The 23794-nt window shown below is 34.1% G+C and overlaps 2 protein-coding genes and 2 non-coding genes across 6 annotated transcripts in view; 2 read left to right on the top strand and 2 right to left on the bottom strand.

Moving 5' to 3' along the window:
- Nucleotides 1-3609: 3609 nt before the first annotated feature.
- TRNAM-CAU lies at nt 3610-3681 on the bottom strand. The gene has a single exon. It is a non-coding gene; the product is annotated as a tRNA-Met (tRNA).
- Nucleotides 3682-3782: 101 nt separating this feature from the next.
- Nucleotides 3783-3854, bottom strand: TRNAM-CAU. Its single transcript has one exon. It is a non-coding gene; the product is annotated as a tRNA-Met (tRNA).
- An 8358-nt stretch (nt 3855-12212) lies between these two features.
- On the top strand, nt 12213-16667 carry LOC109148591 (secretory carrier-associated membrane protein 4-like). The gene is made up of 12 exons (XM_019296328.1): nt 12213-12398; nt 13447-13560; nt 13662-13724; nt 14004-14037; nt 14114-14236; nt 15071-15133; nt 15251-15344; nt 15457-15502; nt 15584-15651; nt 15984-16032; nt 16102-16167; nt 16399-16667. The coding sequence occupies exons 1-12, from the start codon at nt 12336-12338 to the stop codon at nt 16435-16437; spliced, it is 822 nt and encodes a 273-aa protein (XP_019151873.1). The 5' UTR covers nt 12213-12335; the 3' UTR covers nt 16438-16667.
- Nucleotides 16668-19476: 2809 nt separating this feature from the next.
- LOC109148578 overlaps nt 19477-23794 on the top strand; it is a 28139-nt gene continuing 23821 nt past the window's right edge. Inside the window, exons 1-2 of one of the 3 annotated variants that reach the window (XM_019296323.1) lie at nt 21165-21732; nt 21778-21794. In XM_019296323.1, the coding sequence (XP_019151868.1) occupies nt 21371-21732; nt 21778-21794 (379 nt within the window). In that variant the 5' untranslated portion in view covers nt 21165-21370. Of the gene's footprint in view, nt 19608-21164; nt 21795-23794 lie in introns of those variants that run through there. The other 2 variants (XM_019296320.1, XM_019296315.1) reach the window with 2 other exon arrangements.

Raw genomic sequence — 23794 nt, 5'->3', positions numbered from 1 at the left:
GTGGTAAAAAATTATTACAAGTCAAAATATGTTATTTGCATCATTTTAACAAGTTTAAGGATTGAATTGATATATAATCAGAGGGCCTATTTCACCCTTTCAAAAACATATATATCATTAAGAAACTCGAAATGATATTTTTTAAATGATACTAATATTAATATCTTTTTAAATAAACCTATAGGTATATAAAGTTATTACTTTAGGTAATAAAATTATGAATGTAAATATATAAGGAATAAGGTTCAAATTGGCCACTGAACGTAACCTGAAAGTGCAATTAGGCCACTGAACACTCCAAAAATGTGCAATTTCACCTGATAGCAGGTTAGCCTCAATTTTAGCAGGTTATCTGCTTACGTGGCAGCTGAGTTGGCATTTTTAATAAATTTTAATTAATTTTTAATAAAATTTAATAATAACTTTTTATTAAAAAAAAATTTTAAAAAAATAAAAACGACTTTATTTTATTTTTTTATTTAATTTTTTCTAATTTTTTATAAAATTTATTATTAAAATTAATTATTAAAAATTATTTAAAAATTATTAAAAATGCCAACTAAGCTGCCACGTAAGCAGGTAACCTGCTATCCGGTAAAATTGCATACGTTTGGAGAGTTCAGTGGCCTAATTGCACATTTTTTGAGTGTTCAATGGCCTAATTGCACTTTTTTTTCGTTCAGTGGCCTAATTGCATTTTCAGGTTACGTTCAATGGCCAATTTGAACCTTATTCCAATATATAATACAATATTATATGTACATAAATTTACAACAATATATATATATATATATATATATATATATATATATATATATATATATATATATATATATATATATAATCGCGTTCAGGTGTGAACTGTCCGTCCAAGAGAGAATTGAGAATCATCCAGCGCGCGTCACGTGTCCAGATCAACGAATCAAATGTAATTTTAAAAAAACGAGCGGTAGCATTTTCGTAAATATATGACTCGAACATTGGTGCATGTAAATGTATTATAAGTGCAAGTAGTTGGTGCACATTTGCAAATAAAAAATGCAGGTAAAATCACTTACAAGTGCACCTACTTTCACCTACAAGTGCATGTAATTTTGCCTTGTTAACATTCATGCACCTAGGTACAACTACTTATAATTATAGGTGCACATAGTTATAACGTCAGATGCACTTAGTTTTGATGCTCAGTATAAATTTTACTTACACCTGTAATACATTTTACCTGCACTTGTAATACAATTTACATGCACTGATGTGCATTACATGAAACTGTTACTTGCACTTGTAATACATTTTACTTGCACTTTGATGTTCAATTATTTACGAAAATCCCACCGCATTTTTTTTTTATAAAATCAGTGTTTCTAAATCCCTTAGATCTGGACACGTGGTGCGCGTGGGATGATTCTCAATTCTCTCCTGGGCGGTCGTTCGTATGAGAGTGCGTCCCTATATATATAGGATCGCGTTCTGGTGCGAACTGCCCGCCCATGAGAGAACTGAGAACCATCCAGCGCGCTTCACGTGTCCAGATCTAGGTGCACCTATATGCATGAATGTTTGGGGGTGGTTTTCACGGGTACTAACTACCCACTAAATTCCTCCGCAAGAACAAAAGTGATGCCAAACAGAACGAACTCAGATCAATGAATCTTAACAAGGCAAAGTTATATGCACTTATAGGTGAAAGTAGGTGCACTAGTAAGTGATTTTACATGCACTTTTTACTTACAAAAGTGCATCAACTACTTGCACATATAACACATTTACATCCACCAAATGACACGTGGCGATCGCGGGATGGTTCTCAGTTCTTTCCTGGGCAGCCGTTTGCATGAGAGTGCGCCCATACATACATATATATATATATATATATATATATATATATATATATATATATATAATTTTATATATTTACAGTATTTTTATGTGCATGGACCTATCCATGATATAATTTGCCATGAACATGCATACTTTTCGTTGATTTCGACACAACATCTGGCTAGGACACCATTTCATCCACATTGTTGAATGAGTTCTATTAGTCGGCAGATACGTGTTGCTTCTGTTAATTTGATTTACGAAAAAGTTAGAAGCAATTATTTGAAGGTACTCAACAATATGATATGCCAACATTGGGATGATGAGACTTAACCTCTAACAATATTTCATTTAAAAATGTCACAGTAATGTCATCAAACCACAAGTTACATGGCTTTGAAGGTACACTTTAAAAGTTGCTTTTTAAATTTATGAGAAAACTTGTACTCCGTAACTAATACGTGAAGGTGTAGGAGTTGCTTCTTGATATTAAGTAATATTTATTGGACCAATTAATATTATTATTGTTTCAGAAAGGATTGATTAAAAATTATATATCCAGGACAACCTCAACTAATTAAGTTGGTCAGACTATTGACTTAATTAATTAGTAATCACAAAGTTATAAGTTTGACTTTCAGTGGGAGCGGCTTATTGATCTTTTTGATTTGATCCGATCAGCTATGAACAACATAAGCTGGTTTACCTTGGTCCTTTGCAAGTTCAGGTCTAAGGCGATATTTATCCAATGCATACCTTTGGATAATGACTGCAAATTATCCTTGTTACTCAAAAAAAAAATTATATATATACAAGTTACGTTCTTGTCAACTGAACTTGAACTTGTCTCTAAGAGTGCTATAGCCATATGCTGTATGTGCACACCTGGGAGCAAGAGACTGTTCTTATCTTACGAATTATTTTGTACCTTAGCATGATGAATCCAAATCAAACACTGCTGCTTGTCAATATATTATTGTCAATTAATTTTCATTCTTTTATTATATCGTTTCTCACATTAAATTTTTTGATCAAATTTACTTCACAATTATAATGAAATCTTCGCAATACGTTGTCCTCATATTACATTTTCAATTAAAGTAAAATCTTTATTGATATCTTCTCATAGATCCTTATTCGTAAGATCCATAAGGCAAGTTTAGTTCCTCGTAAGCATTTGCCTTATAAGTATTATAATTTCTTTCATAAATAAATCTTCAAAGATGACTCGAGTTTGTAAAGTGGAGCTATCATTCTCGCTACCCATGTCATTAACTTAGAACTTCATACATGTTTTTAGATCGATATGCATAATGCATCTATCTCATAATATAAGCTAATAGTGAGTTTGATTTGTATAGTATAATCGTGAATGTAGTAAAAGGGGAGTGACTAACATATTATGTGCAGTAGCATTGCAATGTACATAGAAACAATTTACAGTAATTGTTTTGGCACAACTCAGTATAATAAACCATATTATATTTCATACAAGTTCTGTCTTCTTGGTCTCTCTACCGAAACACTATTCTATGCCACTGGTGATTTAATTCTTCTACCTCCTTTGGCTAAAAAAGGAAGAGATAAAAACTAGAGAACTTGAGCACAAAGGCCAATTCATTCGGTTTCCATGTATATTTTGTTCCACATTACTTTTGGGGGAAAAAAGCCTTTGTTGTGCATATACTGGGGTGCCAAAAAGCCTTTGTTGTTGTGCATATACTGGGGTGCCTTTAGGGAGGGAGGCAAGGGCTGTGTACAAAGGCAAAAAGTGGTTGGAAGCTACTCTATCAGAGCCAGGTTTCGATCCTGGGACCTGTGGGTTATGGGCCCACCACGCTTCCGCTGCGCCACTCTGATTATTGAGTATTTTTACGATTTTTTTTGCATATATTAGGGTTCCTTTAGGGATGAAATGGCTTTCACAAAAAGGCAGGGCAAAAAGTGATTGGAAGCCTCTCTATCAGAACCAGGTTTCGATCCTGGGACCTGTGGGTTATGGGCCCACCACGCTTCCGCTGCGCCACTCTGATTGTTGAGGTTTGGAAGTGTTTAGTTATTTATAATTACAAGAGGATACTCCCAAAATGCATTTTGTCCCTAATTGTAGCAGAGGATTAGTTATGATTCATGGCAAGTTAATGACTTGTGCATTGAAAATCAGCGGATAATTATTATTATTATTATAAGAAAATTAAAAATAATAAAAAGTGTAATAATTAAGGGAGAAAATTTCACTTTTGGTCCCTTAACTATTATACATGAATCATATTTGGTTTTTGACTATTAAAATTAAAATTTTCTAATTAAGTGCATTACTATGTAATTTGTATCACATTTGGTCCTATTGTTCAAGAGTAAATACTCAAAATGGTCCCTCGACTATAGCTAAATACGAAAATTGGTCCTTGACTTTTAATTTCAACCAATTAAGTCCTTAACTTTACAATTTTAACATGATTTGGTCATCTGTTACCCTCCCCGTTTAATTGCCGTGAAGTCGAAGGATAAACTGGTAATTTCACAGCTGGCTTGCATTCTCCCTTCGCTAGTACGACCTTGCGCTCCTAGCCACGCCATGAACACCTCGACTTCCTATTCCAACGAAGATATACAATTAACAGGTTAGGTTTTGTTAATATAATTTGGGAATTTTTACATAGAGAATTGCAGTGATTAGGTTTTGTTATTTGGGGAGGCATCAGACCGTCAAGCCAGGACCATGATGGGTTGTCTCAATAGGCTGAGTGGAGCATCGGGGTTAAAGGTAAATCTTTCTAAATCTCAGATCTTTTGTTCTCCTAATACCAGTGCAGTTATGAAGCGGATCATCCGGGAACAAATGGGCATCCCTGTCACTTCCAACATCGGGACGTATCTTGGAATTCCTTTGCTCCACAAAAGGGTTTCTAAAGAAACCTTCACGTCGGTCATTGATAAAATGAGACGGAAGCTGGCATCCTGGAAAGCAAGTTCTCTTAGCATGGCTGGAAGAAGAGTGCTTGTACAAGCTTCCTTGGCTACAACACCAACTTATGCCATGCAATCCATGGCCATTCCGGTAAGCTCTTGTAATGTTATTGATAAGATTTGCAGGAACTTCCTGTGGGGGCACTCGGAAGATACTAGGAAGATTCACACGATAAGTTGGTCCAATATTTGCACGCCGCGTGACTTAGGGGGGCTGGGCCTGCGTAGGGCACATGATTTTAATATGGCCTTTCTAGCAAAAATGGCTTGGCAAGTGGCTACCAATCAGAATAAACTCTGGGTTCAGATCCTTAAGGAAAAATATGTCAAAAATTCTGATTTTTTATCCACTATTGCTCCAAGTAATTGTTCTTGGGGGTGGAGAAGCCTCCTCAAAGGTAGGAATATCATACGGGATGGTATTCAGTGGAAAATTGGCAAAGGTGACTCTGTTAGTTTCTGGCATGACCATTAGCTAAGTAAGGGCATTCTCAGCCACTTCCCTGAAGTTACAGTCCCCCCGAACCTGGAGCATGTCAAAGTTAAATTCTTCATCTCGCAGAATAAAGACTGGGATATCACGACTCTCAGCAGCTTGCTTCCCGAGGACATCATCAACACTATTCGGGCAGTTCCAATCAGCAAGATAACGGAACAAGAAGACTCTCTTTCTTGGCCTCTATCAGGTACGGGTTCTTTCTCTGTAAAATCGGCATATTCCTTGTTTGCAGGTTTCCAGGAGAACGATCACAACCTTGGCTGGATGTGGAGGCTCAAATGTAAAGAAAAAATCAAGCTATTTCTCTGGAAGCTGTTAAACAATGGCCTCCTAGTTAATCATGAGAGAGTGCGAAGAGGTCTCACAGATGATGGGACCTGCCCGGTATGCATGGACAGAGAAGAAACCTTGGACCACATCTTCAGGCGCTGCATTTTGGTTTCTGACTGCTGGGCTTTTTGCGGCACGCCGGCGAACTTCAATCCGCTTGCGGTCCGCCACTTGAAGATTAGGTACAACTCAATACAGGGGGCAGCAATCCGGTGGCTGTAAACTCTTATTGGAATCTCCTCTTTCCACACGTCCTTTGGAATGTTTGGCGAGCCAGAAATGACTTGGTCTTCAATCGTTTGGATACACCAGTGTCCGACATTTGCAGACGAGCGCACCATGACGCGGAGGATGCTAGACTTTATTTGTTCAGAAATTCTGGGGTGTTGGGAGGCAGGCAAGGCTGGGTCCACTGGTCTCCACCGCGCCATGACTGGTTTAAATTGAATACCGACGGTGCTAGAAAAGCCTCAACGGACATGGGAAGCGCTGGTGGTCTCATCCGAGGCCCTCATGGTAATTGGATTGTAGGCTTTACCACTAAAATTGGCTCAACAAATAGCTTTCTTGCTGAGCTTTGGGGTCTCCGGGAAGGCCTCATTCTAGCTAAAATGAGAGGTTTCATGAATTAGTTGCAGAGTCCGACTCGGATGCCTTAGTTCAAACTCTCAATAATAATAACTTTGGATCAAAGCCTGAAGCTGACACCTTGATTACAGATTGCAAACAGTTGATGACGGCCTTCCAAGACTTTGAGCTGGTGCATGTCTTACGTGAAGGGAACCCATGGGCTGATTTCTTGACCAACTTGGGACAATTTTCTGACTGGGGGACCACGGTTTTAGAGGATCCACCTGCTGTGATAAGCTCTCTTCATGATCGGGATGCGAACATGGTGGCTACTAGCAGAGTTACTTAGTTTTTCTTTTTGGAGTTCTTCAACTCCTCTTTCATCACAAAAAAAAAAAAAAAAAATTGAAGATGTCCATGATTTTCCCTTTTTTTTTTTTCATTTCTTATATATATATATATATATATATATATATATATATATATATATATATATATATATATATATATATATATGAAAAAACAGTTTAATATTGTTTTCCTTTGATTGGAAAAACATTTAATATTTATAATGGAAAATGACAATTTCTGTCATTTAATTATACAAATATTGTAGATTCCATTATTCAAACAGTGAATTATTACAATATTCATTTGTTTCTTTAATTATTTATAAATTGGCAGTTTTAACCAAGCTATTAATAGAATCCATTCTATTCATCGAAAAAATTTATATTACAAAAATTGTCAAGGGTAATTAATAATTTCACAAAATTGTTTCCTTTTACCCAAATACGCAATGAATGCCACATATATGACCCATTACAGTATAATTGTATGAACTCTTGGGTCAGTCGTTATATCATAAACCGCGGTGCAAAAACAACGCCGTTTCTTTAAGTAAAGAAACGGCCCGCCATTATAGTTAACGGAGTCCGCTTGTTTGGTGTATTAAACATCAACTGACATTACAGTATATCTAAACCGACACTGCAGTTATATCAAAATGATACTGCAGTTATAGTGAAATGAAACTACAGTGTATATATAAAATGAAACTGAATAACATTTCACATTTGAGTGTATATTGTACAATGAAGCTGTAATTATATCAAAATGATCATGTAGTTGTATTTTAATAAAACTATAGTGTATATAAAATAAAATTAAATAACATTTTCACATATTTGAATCTATAAATATCGAATGAAACTATAGTTATATCGAAATAAAACTGTAGTTGTGTTGAACTGACACTGCAGTGTATACAAAATGACACTGAAGAACAAGGTTACTTTTTGCAGAAGGGTGCGAAACGGCGGAAAACAAACACTGTTTATTTTCATTTAAAAAAAAATACGCGCGATGCATGATTGATCATGCACCGTGGTGCATGATATAAGAGGGTGATCACGATTCGGTTTGAATCAAAAATTCAAACTGTAATCGATACTGTACTAATCGAACCAGAATCGAAACTCTAAAGTTTCAGTTCCGATTCCGATTATAGAAATTTTGGAACCGGAACCAGACGATTCCGGTTTGGAACCGTGAATTTTTAAAAATTAAAAATTAAAAATATAATATAATAAAATGGCCAGTAGGCCACTGGCCACTTTTGCCACGTCCAACAAACAACATAACATATAATTTTATTTTTTTATTTTTATTTAAAAAAAAATTCTGGTTAGAACCAGCGGTTCTAATCGGAACCGGCAGTTCCGAACCGAAATTGAACCGGAATCGAAACCGTGGTCATATCTATTCTTGTGGTAGCATTTTAAAAAGTTATTATTTTAAACTCTTCGTTCTATATACATTAATGTTTAAGTTTATAAATATATAGAACGGATATTCTAAACATAGTACAAGATAATATTATTAAATATGATGCATTGTTGATACTTAATATAAAACGGTATTATTTTGAACCAGGATCCACCATACAAGATGGACTTTGAATGATATAATTTGTGATATATTTGAAGATGGACCATACAAGATGGACTTTGGTATTATTTGTTGAGTGCTTGATATTAGCAATGTTTAATTAAACTTAGTAATAGATTTTAAAACATTGTAGCAATTATAGTCGACTAACAACTTTCTATATTTAGGCACAGGCAAAAGGAGAAATACATGGCTGTAGGGTCGCAAGAGGAGCACCTTCTATTACCCACCTTTTCTTTGCCGATGATAGTTTACTTTTTTTCAAGGCAAATGTGTAGGAGGCAGAAGTAATTAAACGATGTTTATCAGAGTATGAAAAGATGTCTGGACAGGCAGTCAATTATCATAAGTCAAATATTTGTTACAGCAAGAATACACGTGGAGAGATAAGGGATGAGGTTGCCAATATATTGGGGGTGGTGCAGGCTCAGAATTTTGGGAAGTATTTAGGACTTCCATCGTTTGTGGGCAGAAATAGGAGGGCAGCATTTTCTTATATTGAAGATAAGATAAGACAGAGGATTAGCTCATGGAATAAAAAATTGTTGTCACAAGCAGGAAAGGAAGTTTTATTGAAAAGTATAGTCCAATCTATGCCTACCTTTTCAATGTGTGTTTTTTTACTGCCTATGACTTTATGCACTGCTATTGAGCAAACCATGAATCGATATTGGTGGAGATCCAAGAATGACCAAGGTATACATTGGAAGGCATGTGATAAACTATGTATTCCAAAGAAGTATGGAGGTTTGGGATTTAAGGACTTACATGCCTTTAATCTTGCTATGCTAGGGAAGCAAGGGTGGCGTTTTCTGACACAGCCGCAATCATTAGTTTCGAGAGTTTATAAGGCCAGGTACTATCCCACTAATTCTTTCTATGATGCATGTTTGGGTAATAACCCAAGTTTTTGTTGGCGGAGTATTTTGGCGGCTCAGGAGTTAATTTGTGGGGGTGTGAGGAGGAGGATTGGGAATGGTAAAACAACGTTGATTTGGGACCACCCATGGTTACATGATGGAAACCACCCGAGAATACAAACAGAAAAACCACCCCAATTGGCGCAGGCAAAGGTGATGGGTTTAATGGATCAACAAACTGGAACCTGGGATCCGGATATTCTCACGGATATTTTCATATCGGAGGATGTGGAACGAATTAAAAAAATACCTGTGTCACCTGATTATGATGATTTGTGGTACTGGTATGGAGATCCAAATGGTGAATATTCTGTCAAGAATGGGTATAGGAAACTAGTGAGCAATTACTCCCAACCTCTAGGGACCTTTGATAAATGGAAGATTTTATGGAAACTCAAAATCCCACCAAAGTGGAAGACATTTATATGGAGAGCTCGGAGTAATATTTTGCCCACCACAAACAATCTACTTATAAAGAGGGTGGATATTGATCCAACATGTGCTATGTGTGGGGCTTCGCATGAGGATATTGTGCATTCTTTGATCACATGTGGCTATACAACAAACATTTGGACACAATCTCACCTCCCAATCCCCAATAGTGTCACAAATGTTTTCAGTGATTGGTTTAATGGTTTGATGAATATTTTAGATGATAATGTGATTATTTATGCAGTGGCAATTCTATACTACATTTGGCGTGCGAGGAATGGGGCTGTGTGGGACGCATGTTTGCCCAGGCCTCAGAAGGTAATTGCGATGGCGTCTTCAGCTGTACACTCTTGGAAAATTGCGCACCCGACACATACCCAGCCGCAGCCCAATGCGGCCGTGATGGATCAAGATGGAGCCCCAAACACACGGCTGCTAGTTGCCACAGGCATCACTGCCGAACCGGCAGAGAGTGGGCTGCCTTTGAGCAGCACTGTAATGCAGCCACACGGGCAGCAGCAGCCACTACCGAATGTGCCACATGCGGATCCCCTCAAGTGCTACTTCGACGCGGCATACGACCCACAAACGAACAAGGCAGCAGCGGGTGCAGTTATTCTAGATGTGCAAGGAGGATATATTTCCGCAATGACCACCCCTATGTCAGATTGTTTTACACCTTTAATGGCGGAGGCTCTAGCGTGCAAAGAAGTTTTGTCATGGTTGAGAGATCGCGGTATAGACTCTATCCAGCTCTTCACGGATTGTTTAGTATTACAACAATATCTATCATCTACGACTCGATCACCACGGTCTTACTTGGGCTATGCCATTGATAGCTGCAGGACTGGTATATTGGTTTTTGAGTGCTGTTTAATTCGATATGTTCCTAGATTAGATAATTATTTAGCTCATACTCTAGCATCTATTGCCTTTACTCAGACGACTATTATGTATTCGGACTCAAGTCCACCAGCTGCTATTTCTACATATTTTGAATAAATGCCACACAGGCTCCTTTCAAAAAAACAACTTTCTATATTTTATATGTCTTATTTACTATTGATTGGTCAAATTAATTTTTTATTTGTTATTTTCTTTAGTATTTTCTAATTAGTTTAAATTTGATTTGTTGTATTTTATAATACTTTTATATACTAATATTAAACTTTATATTATGAAAATTTAAATTTAAAATAACTTCAATCAAGTTAACCGAACTATATACACAAAATGAGATGGATGGAGTATGATTTAATATTGGGCTTCAAAATTACAAGTATTTATGGTGTATCCAAACAATTATTATTCTATGGATTATTGTCCACACAGCTGTGTGGACCGAAAATAAAAAGTACATTGTGTGGTAATAAAAGTATTTTATTTTGTATACTATCAAATAATGTACATTCAGTATACAAATAATGTACTTTTAGTATATTAAAAAAGTACTTTCTATTCATGGAGCGTACTTTATTTTGTATAATGTACATTTAGTATACAAATAATGTACTTTTAGTATATTAAAAAAAATATTTTTTATGATTCATACAGCATTGTGTGGATCATGGTTCACATCAAATTTTGTTGCATCCAAATTGCTAGATTTTATTATCATATAAACACTCCCATGTTCTGTAGGCAAATTATTGTGTAAAACGTGATCTATATAACTGTGTGGACTATGGTCCAAAACGACATCATTTTTATGTTAATAAAATAAAATTATTCCTTGCTCCACATGCTTGTTAGAACAATCAACATTTTGGGGTCAGATAATGTATTGTTGGTCCCGGTAGGTAGGGGTTCAAGTCTAGAGGAGGGGGTGAATAGACTTGAATAGGTTTTGAAAATTTTAACTATTCAGTTAAGTAGATCCAAAGGGTTACTTCTTCACAGTTTAACCTTTAGTTGAGTTTGCATAACGGAAATTTGTTTTTACCCCTTAGAGTTAGTTTGCACGTATTTTTGATATTGTAAAATTTAAGTTTGTTCGTGATGAGTATATGATGTGAATAATAAATAAAGTAGAGAGAAAGTTTTTTATAGTGGTTTGACAAACACGCCTACTCTACTCTTTTCCTACTCCTAAAATCTAATGAGGTTTGCACTATCCCAATACTACAAAAGACGACTCTTCTCCTAAAATTTAAGGAGATTTGCACTATCCCAATACTACGAAGGACGTTCAAGCCTTGCACTATCAAGGCGTTCCCTTAGCTTCTTCTCGGCTAGCTTCAGCAGCATCGGTCTTTTTTATATTATTCTCACACTCATTTTCTTGATTAATTTTACATCATTAATATTATTTTATACTTTTTATTTACAATTCACACAAATGTGTAACTCATGATCCATGAAATAATGATTGCCCAATCGTTGGCCACCTCTACTTGGTACATGACTTAGCAGTTACAACATAAAAGAAAAATAAAAAAATCAAATCACATAACCTTTCACATCATCTTGCAAAGGGCAACCTTAACCGCCACGCAGCGGCAATAATCCACAACGTGCACATGACACCTATTCTAGCACTTTTGGACCACTGACCACCAGCCACATCATACATTAAGAAGTCTAACCAATAACGAGCTTCCTTTCCGTAGTCCCGCCTACATTGTAAAACCCCGCTATAATTTAATAGAATTTCGAGTACCAAAATGCAAAAAACGCATTATATTTTTAGTTCTAAAAATCAGATATCCCGCTGCTTTGTACACAGTCGACAGATTAAGGAAAGTGCCGTAGTGCTTCACTGGACACGTATTCTCTCCGTAGCTCTCTTTCAGGAGAGTTTTTCTGAGGATTTTGTGCGAGAATTTGAAGGTTTTAATCACATCATGAATCGGCGAAACGATCCCAACCCTTTCGATGATGAAGAGCAAGAAGTCAATCCATTTTCGGTAACCGACTAACCGCCTCTTCGTTTGCCGCTTCTTCCTCTTTCGCTGCGGATTCTTAGCTTTTTCTTTTTCCTGGTTAATTTTCGTGCGATTTGTTCGTGTTTCGGGGAGCATTGCGTCGGTTTTGTGATCTAGATCTGAGAAGTTGAGCTTTAGAAGAATGTTTTAGTGCATTTCTGAATTAAAAAGTCAAGTTTGAGGGAGCTTTTGTGTCTATATTGCTATTATGGTGTGAAGTCCATGTTGGATTTTATAAAATAAAATGAAAGCTACAGAAATGTGAATTTTCCGAAAATTTATGTGAAGACGTTGTGATCTGAATAGTGCCTTGCTGTGGATGACAATGTTTTGCTCGATCTCTGTTTGCAAAACGTTATTGCTTGTGACTCAAAAAAAAAAGAGTATTGAAATTAAAACTGAAACAATGAAGAATTACTAAGTTTTCAAAAAATGAAGAATTACTAAGAAACAAAAAATGAAGTTAGAACATATAATTGAACTGTGAAGTGAAGCTTTCAGTGTTGTTAAATGCTGTTAGATGTTGGTAATGTGGCCAGTGGATTGAGCAAGTCAACAAGATATGTTACATTCGTAACCTATTTAAGTGAAGGGTGGAACATATATACTTAAGAGATATTTTTATTTTATAAAGGAATAAGATAAGATTATAGTTTCTTTCTTCCCATCATCCCATGCCTTTAGGGGGGACAGAGGCTTCACCTAAATCCTTGTAGTTCAAATGCAAAGAATAATTATTTTCATCGACCAACAAATTTTATGAATGCGGTAGAGCATTTAGATAGGTCATATACTTGATTGAAAACTGCTTCACTAAATTTTGAAATGGGTGAAATGTTTAAGATCATTATAACTAGTCATCAAGTTTTTATTTAATTTGTTATTTTTATTTTGTGGTAGATGGAAATCTGGCCTATGGATCTTATCATTGCTTGTGTTTGACTTGGGAGGATTTTTTTTTTTTCTTGGTGACTTGCACCATAATTTCTGAATGCAAGATATCCTTATCTTCTATGTCTTTCATTTGCAGAATGGTGGTAATGCTCCAGGATCAAAATCACGCATTCCTCAAATGGTTGCTAATACTCTTGGTTTTGGTCAGAAACATGATGCCACTGTTGATATACCACTTGATTCACTGAATGTAATGTAATTAATAATACAGCAGAGTTTTTTTTTTTTTTAAACAAATGATGCCACTGTTGATATACCAGTTGAGTCTGATGTCGTATAATTGTGTATTAGGACCCCAAGAAAAAACAGAAGGAACTGGCAGCTTGGGAAGCAGATTTGAAAAGGAGAGAAAGGGTCAGTTCCAAAGTTGTGTTTGAATGCTCATATTATGAGATCTGTTACATGTTAAATTTATTGAGAATCAATATCAGTTTCCTAGTGATCAAAAGAATTTTGAAAGACTGTTATACAGTTTTTTTTATTTTTTTATTTTTTTATTTTTATTACTTATGAGTAAAATCAAATATGGTTTTTGGTATCCCTTCTCGATGATCTGCTTAGATTTTTGAAGTACTGCTTGATTGAGTTTGGAGTGATATTGTGCAAGGTTACAAGTAGCTTCTAATTTTACAGGACATCAAGCGCCGAGAAGATGCTGTTTCTGGAGGTATACACAATATTAGTAATGATTCTACAGACCATTTTTCTTCTGTGGATTGATTTGTTCTGCTGCTTCATTTTAGCTGGTGTCCCCGTCAGTGATAAGAACTGGCCTCCTTTTTTCCCAATTATACACCATGATATAGTCAATGAAATACCAGTTGAATCTCAGAAAATGCAGTACTTGGCTTTTGCCAGTTGGTTAGGTATGTTCGTTTTTCCTTGTTTGTTTTGTTTTTGTTTTTGTTTGTAGCATTTTACCAGTTTGAGAATAGCCTTTTTCCAACTGTTTTTCTGTTCAATGTGATTAGTTAGGCTTCTTGTTGTCATGTTTGGGATTTGGTCTACCAAATGAACCACTGCTGTGCCATATGGAAGCCTCTGGATGAACCTTCCTCAAATGTATATAAAATTTCTTGCTGGCTTTAGTCAAGTTTAACTTATGTGAAAAATACTTCTCAAAAGTTTCCCAAGTATGAAACTAATTATTGCTAAAGCAACTATAACAAGTAGTCAAGTACTTTTCACTCTTGTCCATAACTTCACTTTTCTCAACAAGGACTTTGGTTTGACCAAAAAGAATGGATCAAGGCAAGAGAAGAAAAAAGTTTAATAACCTACTGGAGGTTGTAAGGATGTGGTTGAAAATTATTTGACTTATTAATTATTATTATTGAAGAGGAGAAAATAATTAAAATAATTATGCCTAGAATTGGGAGGGTAAAGAATAAAGTCCATGTTTGCTCTTGTGCTTGAACACCCTTTAGTGATTCAAACAGCCAAAACTGCATTCTTATTTTACTCATTATATCTTGTGAAACACCATATTATATGCTCTGCACACTTTATTAATCTTACCCTATCAATTTACATTAAGTTCACGTTTGAGCTTATCTTTGGTTAGGTTTGTTTGTTTGTTTGTTTGTTTTTTGTTTTGTTTTGTTTTTGTTTTTGTTTTTTTGTTTTTTTTGTCTTACACCGTCTTCTCCCACTCCAAAGGAAATGTGTTCATTTTAACTTTCCAATAAATGTCTGCACAGGTATTGTTCTTTGCCTTGTATATAATATTGTCGCAGTGACTGTTTGTTGGATAAAGGGTGACGGTGAGTTTTTTCTTCATTCCCACATTTCTTATGGCATTTTTTGGGTTGGGGCATTGGTTTTTATGGGAAACAGGTTGAAATGACTTCAGTAAATTGCTGACATCGCGTCTTCTACAGGTGTCAAGATCTTTCTACTTGCAATAATATATGCATTAATGGGGTGCCCCCTATCCTATGTTTTGTGGTACAGGCCCCTTTATAATGCAATGAGGTATCCAACATTGTCTTACCATCAATCCTAAAATTCGCAGCCCCCTGTATCCCAGATAGGTTCTACTTATTGTTATGAAAATGACTATTTTGCTACTTGTCTCAATTTCCAGGACGAACAGTGCACTCAAATTTGGTTGGTTTTTCATGTTCTACTTGGTATGCGTTGCTGACAAGCATTAAACTTATTTTTAACTTTACATATGGTTGTTACATAAGTTCTTAAATTTTCTGTTGCAGCTCCATATTGGATTTTGCATATTTGCTGCTATAGCTCCTCCAATTATCTTTCATGGAAAATCATTGACGTAAGTTTGTTTATGCTTTCTAAATTGACTTTGCAATACTGGAAGTAATGTTTTAAGAATGGTTTAGGCTTAACTAATTATGACATCTATGGGGACAATAAATATGAGCAACTTGTCCTCTTAGAATTGATTGTTGAGATGTGATGGTTACTGGTTAGTTGATACAACCACCCCTATGACACAACTTTAGTTTCAGTTCCTAGTGGGTATATCGATGCAAGCTCTCCTTTTAGAAGGGAGGTGCACAGGAAAAATTTTATTGTCTGAAATGCTATAAAATTGGTTTCTGTTCTTGAAACTTCATTTGCTAACGGTTGCTCAATCTGTTCCAGGGGCATCCTTGCTGCAATTGACGTCTTCTCTGATCACGTATTGGTTGGGGTAAGTTGCTGCAATTGACATCTTCCGAGTAGCATATATATCTTCGATATCCATATTGTTTATTTGCAGATATTCTATCTGGTTGGATTTGGCTTGTTTTGCTTAGAGGCATTGCTAAGCTTGTGGGTGCTTCAGGTTTGTGACTATAAAAATGGACATTCACACACCGTTATGTTCAGTACATAGTGCATTTGACTGCATTCTTGTGAGAATGGGTGCTTGGATTGTGTGCAAAGTTTTCTTTCCTTCTCTTCTATAACTTATTTGCAAACCCTATGTTTCAGAAGATGAAAGTCACGTGCATTTACATTACACTTTCATATCTGGCTTGCTTAAACCTTTCACATTACCTTTTCCCTTGTGCAGAAAGTTTACATGTATTTCCGAGGGCATAACCACAGGTAATCCAAGCTTTCGGTTCCTGATAATGATATTGTGTGGATATGTGAAGAAACAATATATCAAGGTGCCTCAGTATAGTCTGGTCTTATCTGATGTATTTGATTGAGTTATACCTACAGTCTTGTGTTTGTTGGCAGCATATTTTGTATAAAAGTTGTCAATGGTTTTAATGTTATGACCAGTACAATATATAGTTCAACCCTTCTTCCTTACTAATGCAATTTTGTGGCTATGAAGAAGAAAAAAATTGAAGAAGAAAGAAAAGAAGAGTAAAAAGACAAAAAAATTACACTAACATTACACCAACATTTTTTTTAGTAAATTTGTATCTAAACTCGACTTGTCTCACGAAAAATATCCGTGGTCTTATAGAAAAATCATCTTGTTTTGGGTTGACTTTTAAAGTAAATATTAATATTAAATTTGGTTTCGTTTATTATTATAAAAATTAAAACAAATATTTGGTTTGGCATTAATTTGATATCAAGCTAAATCTTTGAATGCGTGTAACCATGACGTTTTAGTAGATATTGTATCATATTTGAAATAAACAAAATTAATAATAAATATGAAGAATTATTATCTTTTTGATAAAGTTTGTTTTAAAAAATATTAATTTTTTTTGGTCAAACTGTTGTAACAAACCCTTTAGCATTTTTTTTTGAAAGCTACTGACTCTATTATATTATAGTATATGTTTATACATACTTTTTCAATTTGTTGAAACACACACTGCCTCTATTGAGGCTCAATCTCATGATCTCTCATATGAGAAAGTTACTACATGTCATCTGAGCACAAGATGCTTGACAACTCTTTAGCAATTAATTACTCTATAAGAGCAACTCCAACGTGTCTTCAAAACGGCAAAAATCATCGCCATTCCACAATCGCAGCAAATTTCACTTCTCCAAGGTGTGCCGTAAACGCGACAAATCGCCAAATTATTTGGCGTTGATGAAATGGACCATTTTCTCCTCTTTTTTTTTTTTTTTTTTTTTTTTTAATTCTAAATTTATCCGTTATATGTTTTAACATTGAATATATATTAATTAAAATTTCAAATGCATCAAACATAACTAGAACAGAATAAAATTATATATAATTTTATTATTTTGTTAAATACTTACGTAGAATGTTTAAAGTTTTTATTATTAAATATAAATTATATCATTTTAAAGATCGTATTGAGACAATCAAAACAAAATTAATATTGAATATATATTAATTAAATTTTAAATACATCAAACACAATTAGAACATAATAAAATTTAAAATACATACATTATAATTAAATGTACTGAATGTTTTATGCTACATTAATATTGGGAAATAAATTAGATTTTCAAAATCATTGTTAAATTCAATTTTTTTAATAATTAATGTTATAAAAATTAATGTTAATAAAAATTATTATTTACATCACAAGTTATATTTTATATTAAACTAATTAAATTCGAACTAATAATTGAAAAATCAAATTATTTTAGTGTAAAAATTTAGTATTTTGGTGTAAATGGGTGGAAGATGAATAAAATTTGGTATAAGAATAAGCTGAGAATATTCCTTCTATGTGATATTTGGTGGAGAAGTTTGATGTTTTGGTGTGAATTGAGTTGGAGTTGCTCTAATATTCCGATTTAAAGAAGGAGAAGTGCCAAAACTTAAATTTGGAAGGGAAGGGGAGAGAGACTTGACAATATAATATATAATATAAGGGAGGTGTATTCAATCATGACTTCCATAGAGTTTTAAAGACTTTTATGAACTTTAAAAGTTGGGAGGTATTCAATTCAAACTTATAGATAGTCTTTAAAAGTCAGGTGGTATTCAATCAAGATTTTTAAAGAGTCTTTAAAAGTCGTGTGGTATTCGATTAAGACTTTTAAAGAGTCTTTAAAAGTCATGTGGTGTTCAAAAAGTTATGAACTTTTATAGACTTTTTAATTTTAGGACTTTTGTAGACTTTTCCTTCTCAAATATAAATAGTTGAAATCCAACCATCAAGGCATCAACCCCAAGATTTCAACATTTTCTTTCTAAACTTTGAATATTTTCTCTATCTCTCTATTTAAACTCAATTTTTTTCCGTATTTAAACTTTATAAACCTATCTAAATTCAATAAAATTATTTTTTCCTTCATTTATCCTATATTTTCCTCATACCTAAACTCTACCAATTTTTCTCTCTCCTAAACTTTACAATCTTCTCTAAAACTTCGAAATACTATTATTTTTATTTCATTATTACTTGTTTATATTGATTTTTATTTTTTCTATGAATTTTTTATCTTAACTTTCTCTAATTCTCCCTAAATACATAAACAAAGCAAATTTTTTATCGTCAAGTTTTAGTATATGTTTCATAGTATTCATATAAATACTTATATAATTTATGTTTATATTCGTAATATATATTTTTCTTTTTTTTTTTAACAATAGGTTACTACAAATAGCGAACTAATGTTCGCAACAACAATTTGGGGTTGCAAACAATAGTACCTTGTTGTTGTTCGCACTCTCAAATTGCTATTGCAAATAATAGTTATTTGCGTGATGTCTAGCAATATATCAAGTATATATATTTTATATATATTATTAATATTAGATTTTTATTTTTTTTATTTTATGCAACTTGTAATTATATTTTTAAATATTTTATTTGATCAATTCTTTTATGTGGGTGAAGAACTATATAATTAGAATAATTTTATGATATATTATAAATGTTTTGTAAGAAAATTATAAATGATAAGAATCAAAATCATTGAAAGTTTGTAAGGATGTATTCAATTTAGAATTTCAATGACTTTTGTAGACTTTTTAAAATAAAAAGTTGATAAAAGTCCATAAATGTTTTTTATATAGACTTTTATAGAGTCTTATAAAGTTTTGAACAACTCTATGAAAGTCAATCAAAATTTATTAAAATCTATCATTTTAAAAGTCTTTAAAACTCTACTAAAGTCATGATCGAATACACCCCATAAGAATAGGATTCTTATACGAAAGACAACCTCGTAAAACAGAGACTAACCTTGTGGTTGCCATGGCCGAGACATCAACTCCAACTCAAACTCAAGAGAAAGCTAGGAAGCTGTGTTATAAGAGGAGGGCTGCTTGCATCATCAAGAAAGCTATAGAGTTGCAAATACTGTGCGGTCTCAAAATAGGTGTTGTTGCAAGCTAGAGAGTTGGCCCCCTAAACTCAACGATGCAAAGGCTTTACTCGATGCCTGCAAGGAAAAGTCTGGGGTTAAGAGACCGAAAAGAAAAGAAGATCCCGAGAGTAGTCGGGAAATCTTGGTTTCACTCCAGCTTTTGAACCAGGGGGAGGAGGAGTTCTTTAAGGGCAAAGAGATTGCAACAACCTCCCAAGGGGGAGAAACTCTGGTGAGAAGCAAGAAAAGGAAAGATTTTCATGAACAAGGGTGCCTGGAAATCTTGAATTCAAAACTGCAGCTTTTGACCACAATCGCGTTTCCCAAACTCGATTTTCCTAATATTGTCAAAAAAAAAAAAATTCCTAATATTGTCCATAACCCAATGCCACTTCCCATTTCAGTCAAAACCCCTCTGCCAATTCACCACCATCTGCTGAGGGCAAAAAATTCGTTGACTAAATGGATTAAATCATATTGTACAAAGACTTTATAATAAAATTATAATTATTATTATTGTTATTATTATTATCTTTGTTGTAGAAATGTACATTATATATTGGAATTATATGTTAGTTATTTTTTAAAATATAAATATCAAATTTATAAAAATATTTTACATTATTATTATTATTATCATTATTATTATTATTATTATTATTATTTACAATAATTTAAATATATAAAATTTAAATAATTTTAAGATTTTAATATAAAGTACTAATATTGGACACACCTATTTTTTACGCATCACGCATAAAAAATACTAGTAATAAAATAAAATTAGAGAAATTAAAAACTGGAGGAATGAAATTGGAAAACTGAAAGATTGGAGAAAGAAAACTGGAGAGTAGAAAAAGGGAAATGGAAAAACTGAGAAATGAAGTAAACGACCCCTAAAATTTTATCCACTAGAGTCGAGATTAAAAAAATAAACCTTTGATCATGAAACTGAAGTTGTTTGTCTTAAATCGTTTGAGGTATTATGAATAGGAATGAAGATATACCAGGTCTTTTCATAGGGCTTATGGTCTGGCCTATTCAGGTCTTCAAACTAACCCTTAACGTATTTTTCAACACTGATAAATAGTACTCCGTAATTTCTATCTAAACCCGACATGTCTCACGAAAAGTATCCACTATACGATCTTACAAAAAATCATCCTTTCCGGGGTTGACTTTTAAAATAAATATAAATATTAATTATTAAATTTGATTTCTTTTATCATAAAATTAAAACAAATATTTGGTTTGGTATTAATTTGATATCAAACAAAATCTTTGAATGTCTGTGTAACTATAGCTTTTTAGTAGGTAATGTATGATATTTGGAATAAACAAAATTAATAATAACTGAACAATGATTAGCTTTGAAGAGTTTGTTAATGCAATTTAAAAACAACTGCCAAATACCCTATAGACCGTTAGCAAATTAAATAAGGGAGAGTTGCCAAATCTTAGGAATCCTACCTGGAGGGTTCTGATTCGAAATTAAGTCATTAAAACCCCAGAGAGTAAAGACAACATCGTAAAACTTCTACACCAAGAAACAGACTAACCAAGAAACAGAGTGCCATGGCCGTGACATCAACACAAGAGAAAGTTAAGAAATTGTGTTTTGAAAGGAGGGCTGCTTGCATCATCAAGAAAGCAATAGAGTTGCAAATACTGTGCGATCTAAAAATTGGTGTTGTTATTCTTAGCCTGACGGCAAGCTGGAGACTTGGCCTCCAGAACTCAAAGACGCGAAGGCTATACTCGACGCCGGCAAGGAAATGCCTAGGGTTAAGAGCGAGAAAAGAAAAGGAGATAATCCTGAGAGTTCTCACTGGGAGATTTTGGTTTCAAAACTGCAGCTTTTGAACCAGAGGGTGGAGTTCCTTAAGGGTAAAGAGATTGCAACAACCTCCCAAGGGGGAGAAACTCTGGTGAGAAGCAAGAAAAGGAAAGACTTTTGTGAAGAAGGGTACCCGGAAATCTTGAATTCAAAACTCCAGCTTTTGAAGAAGAGGGAGATGATGTTCTTAAATCCTTCTGCCAATTCACCACCATCTGCATCTGCATCTACATCTGCTGAGGGCAAAGAGATTGACCTTTTTGATGATCTCGGGGGTGAATGTGATGACTTCTTCTTAAACTTAGAAGAAGAAGAAGAAGAAGAAGAAGACAAGAATCCACAAAACAATGGTGGTAATGCTGCAACATTCAAGGGCAAAGAGATTGACCTTTTTGATGATCTCGGGGGTGAATGTGATGACTTCTTCTTAAACTTTGAAGAAGAAGAAGAAGAAGACAAGGATCCACACCAAAATTCCTTTACTGCTTTAGGCAACGGTTTACTACCCACACCCACAGCCGCTGAAGAGTGTGGGGAAGTTCAGGTGAGGAAGAAAGCCAGGCTGCAATACCCCACTGCTCCTTTGAACAACAATCTGCCCCAATTTACCCATCACCCTGCTGCAGACTATTGGGAAGCTCTGTTCACTGATGCAGGATGGGTAAATTCTACTGATGCTATGCTGTCACTTCTACAAGACCTTTAATTTGCAAACCTTAATGTTTTTCTTTTCTTAATTTGAAATTTCAATGTTATCCATTCACCACAAACACCCCTTTCTTTTCAGTTGTTTTATTTTGCTAAAACTAGCATGGAAGGGCATTATGTAATAGATAGGGCATTATCATCTCATTATAGAGCTATCATACTTCAGCAATTAGCATCATATAGGGCATTATGTAATAGATAGGCCAAACAAGTAACTGACCTTTTATCTGTTCCAACATTGAGAAACCAAAAGAAACAGATGATTACCAATTGTAGAAATCCTAACCATATCTGATTAAATAAACAAAAAAGATTATGCATTTCCTGTTTTTATACATAGAAGGCATTCATTTGATATATATATTTGATGTTGAAGATGATTTCTATATAACTCTTAACTCTAAGTTTCAAATCTCAGATCACTCAAACACAGTTTATGTACATTTGTGATGAACGACAATATAGAAATCCACTCTAAAATAGCTTTTAATTGTCAGACACATGAGCCAGCTAGGTTTTGTAATTTCTAGAAAATAAACGTAATAAGAAAAACTCAATTCCCCTGTTTATGCATAAAAGATCAAAGAAGCAGAAGGAGACAAATACAAACTTTTGTTCACTAAACTCAATCTGAAACTTGAACATTGTTATCAAAGTCTACTATAAACTGCTCGAAGAAATGCGCCAGTAAGGAATAATTGCAACTGCTCACATAAATAATGCGCCAGTAACGATTGATAAAGCAAAACGGAAAGAAGTGTTGTATACGTACCTTGAATAAAAATGTCAAAAGCCTGCGAATTGAAGACGATGTGAGCTCAAGTCCATTGTCGAACTCTCGAAGACGACGTGAGCTCTGAGCTTCGTGGCTGCGCAATGGAGAGAGTGGAGACGTGAGGAGAGAGAGGCGCGAAGATGTTGGACATAAATAAAATATATTAATATATTGATACTTTTCAAAAGGTGCTAAAAGCGTTGTATTTTTAAATTTTTCAAGATAAAATGAATTCAAAATGATATAGTATCGTAACCATCAAATAAGAACAATGGTAGAACAGTTTGAAGTTTTAGAAGGGTGAGCAAAAGTTTTCAAGAGTAGAAAGACATCTCTATTTCTATCTCTCTCTCTCTCTATATATATATATATATATAAAAGTCAAACTTACAAAAAAAAAAAAAATGGTGAAAAAGTTTCTGCATGTGAAAAACGACGGCGTTTTGTATGCCAAGGGGATTTTATCAATTTTGTTAAAAATCCCGTCGTTTAAGAAGTATAAACATTCTAACTTTTGAAATTTCGATCATCCAACCTTTGATTATCTGAGTTGATTACCATTAATTCGTTTACTTATTTACAGTCCAGTTTCGTATCCACCGGATATTACAAAGATTGTTTGCAGTATAACTATAGGTCAAAAAGTAATTAAACTTTACTCTTTAATTATAAAAAGTTCTAATTAGACACCTCAATTCCTCACTTTGATGCAATTTAACTGATAACTTCTTAAAGTGATCCAATTAGATCAATTCATAAGTAAAGTTAAGGTAATAACAATTATGTGTTGATCTAATATTTCTTTCAAAATAAAATTAATTTTTTTTTTAAAAAAAAAACATAAATTGTCGGCTTCTCCGTCAATGGAGAAAGAATGAG

This window comes from Ipomoea nil, unplaced genomic scaffold (genome assembly GCF_001879475.1).
Source record: "Ipomoea nil cultivar Tokyo-kokei standard unplaced genomic scaffold, Asagao_1.1 scaffold0268, whole genome shotgun sequence".
Taxonomy (NCBI): Eukaryota; Viridiplantae; Streptophyta; class Magnoliopsida; order Solanales; family Convolvulaceae; genus Ipomoea; species Ipomoea nil.
This window is presented reverse-complemented; position numbering and strand designations above follow the sequence as displayed.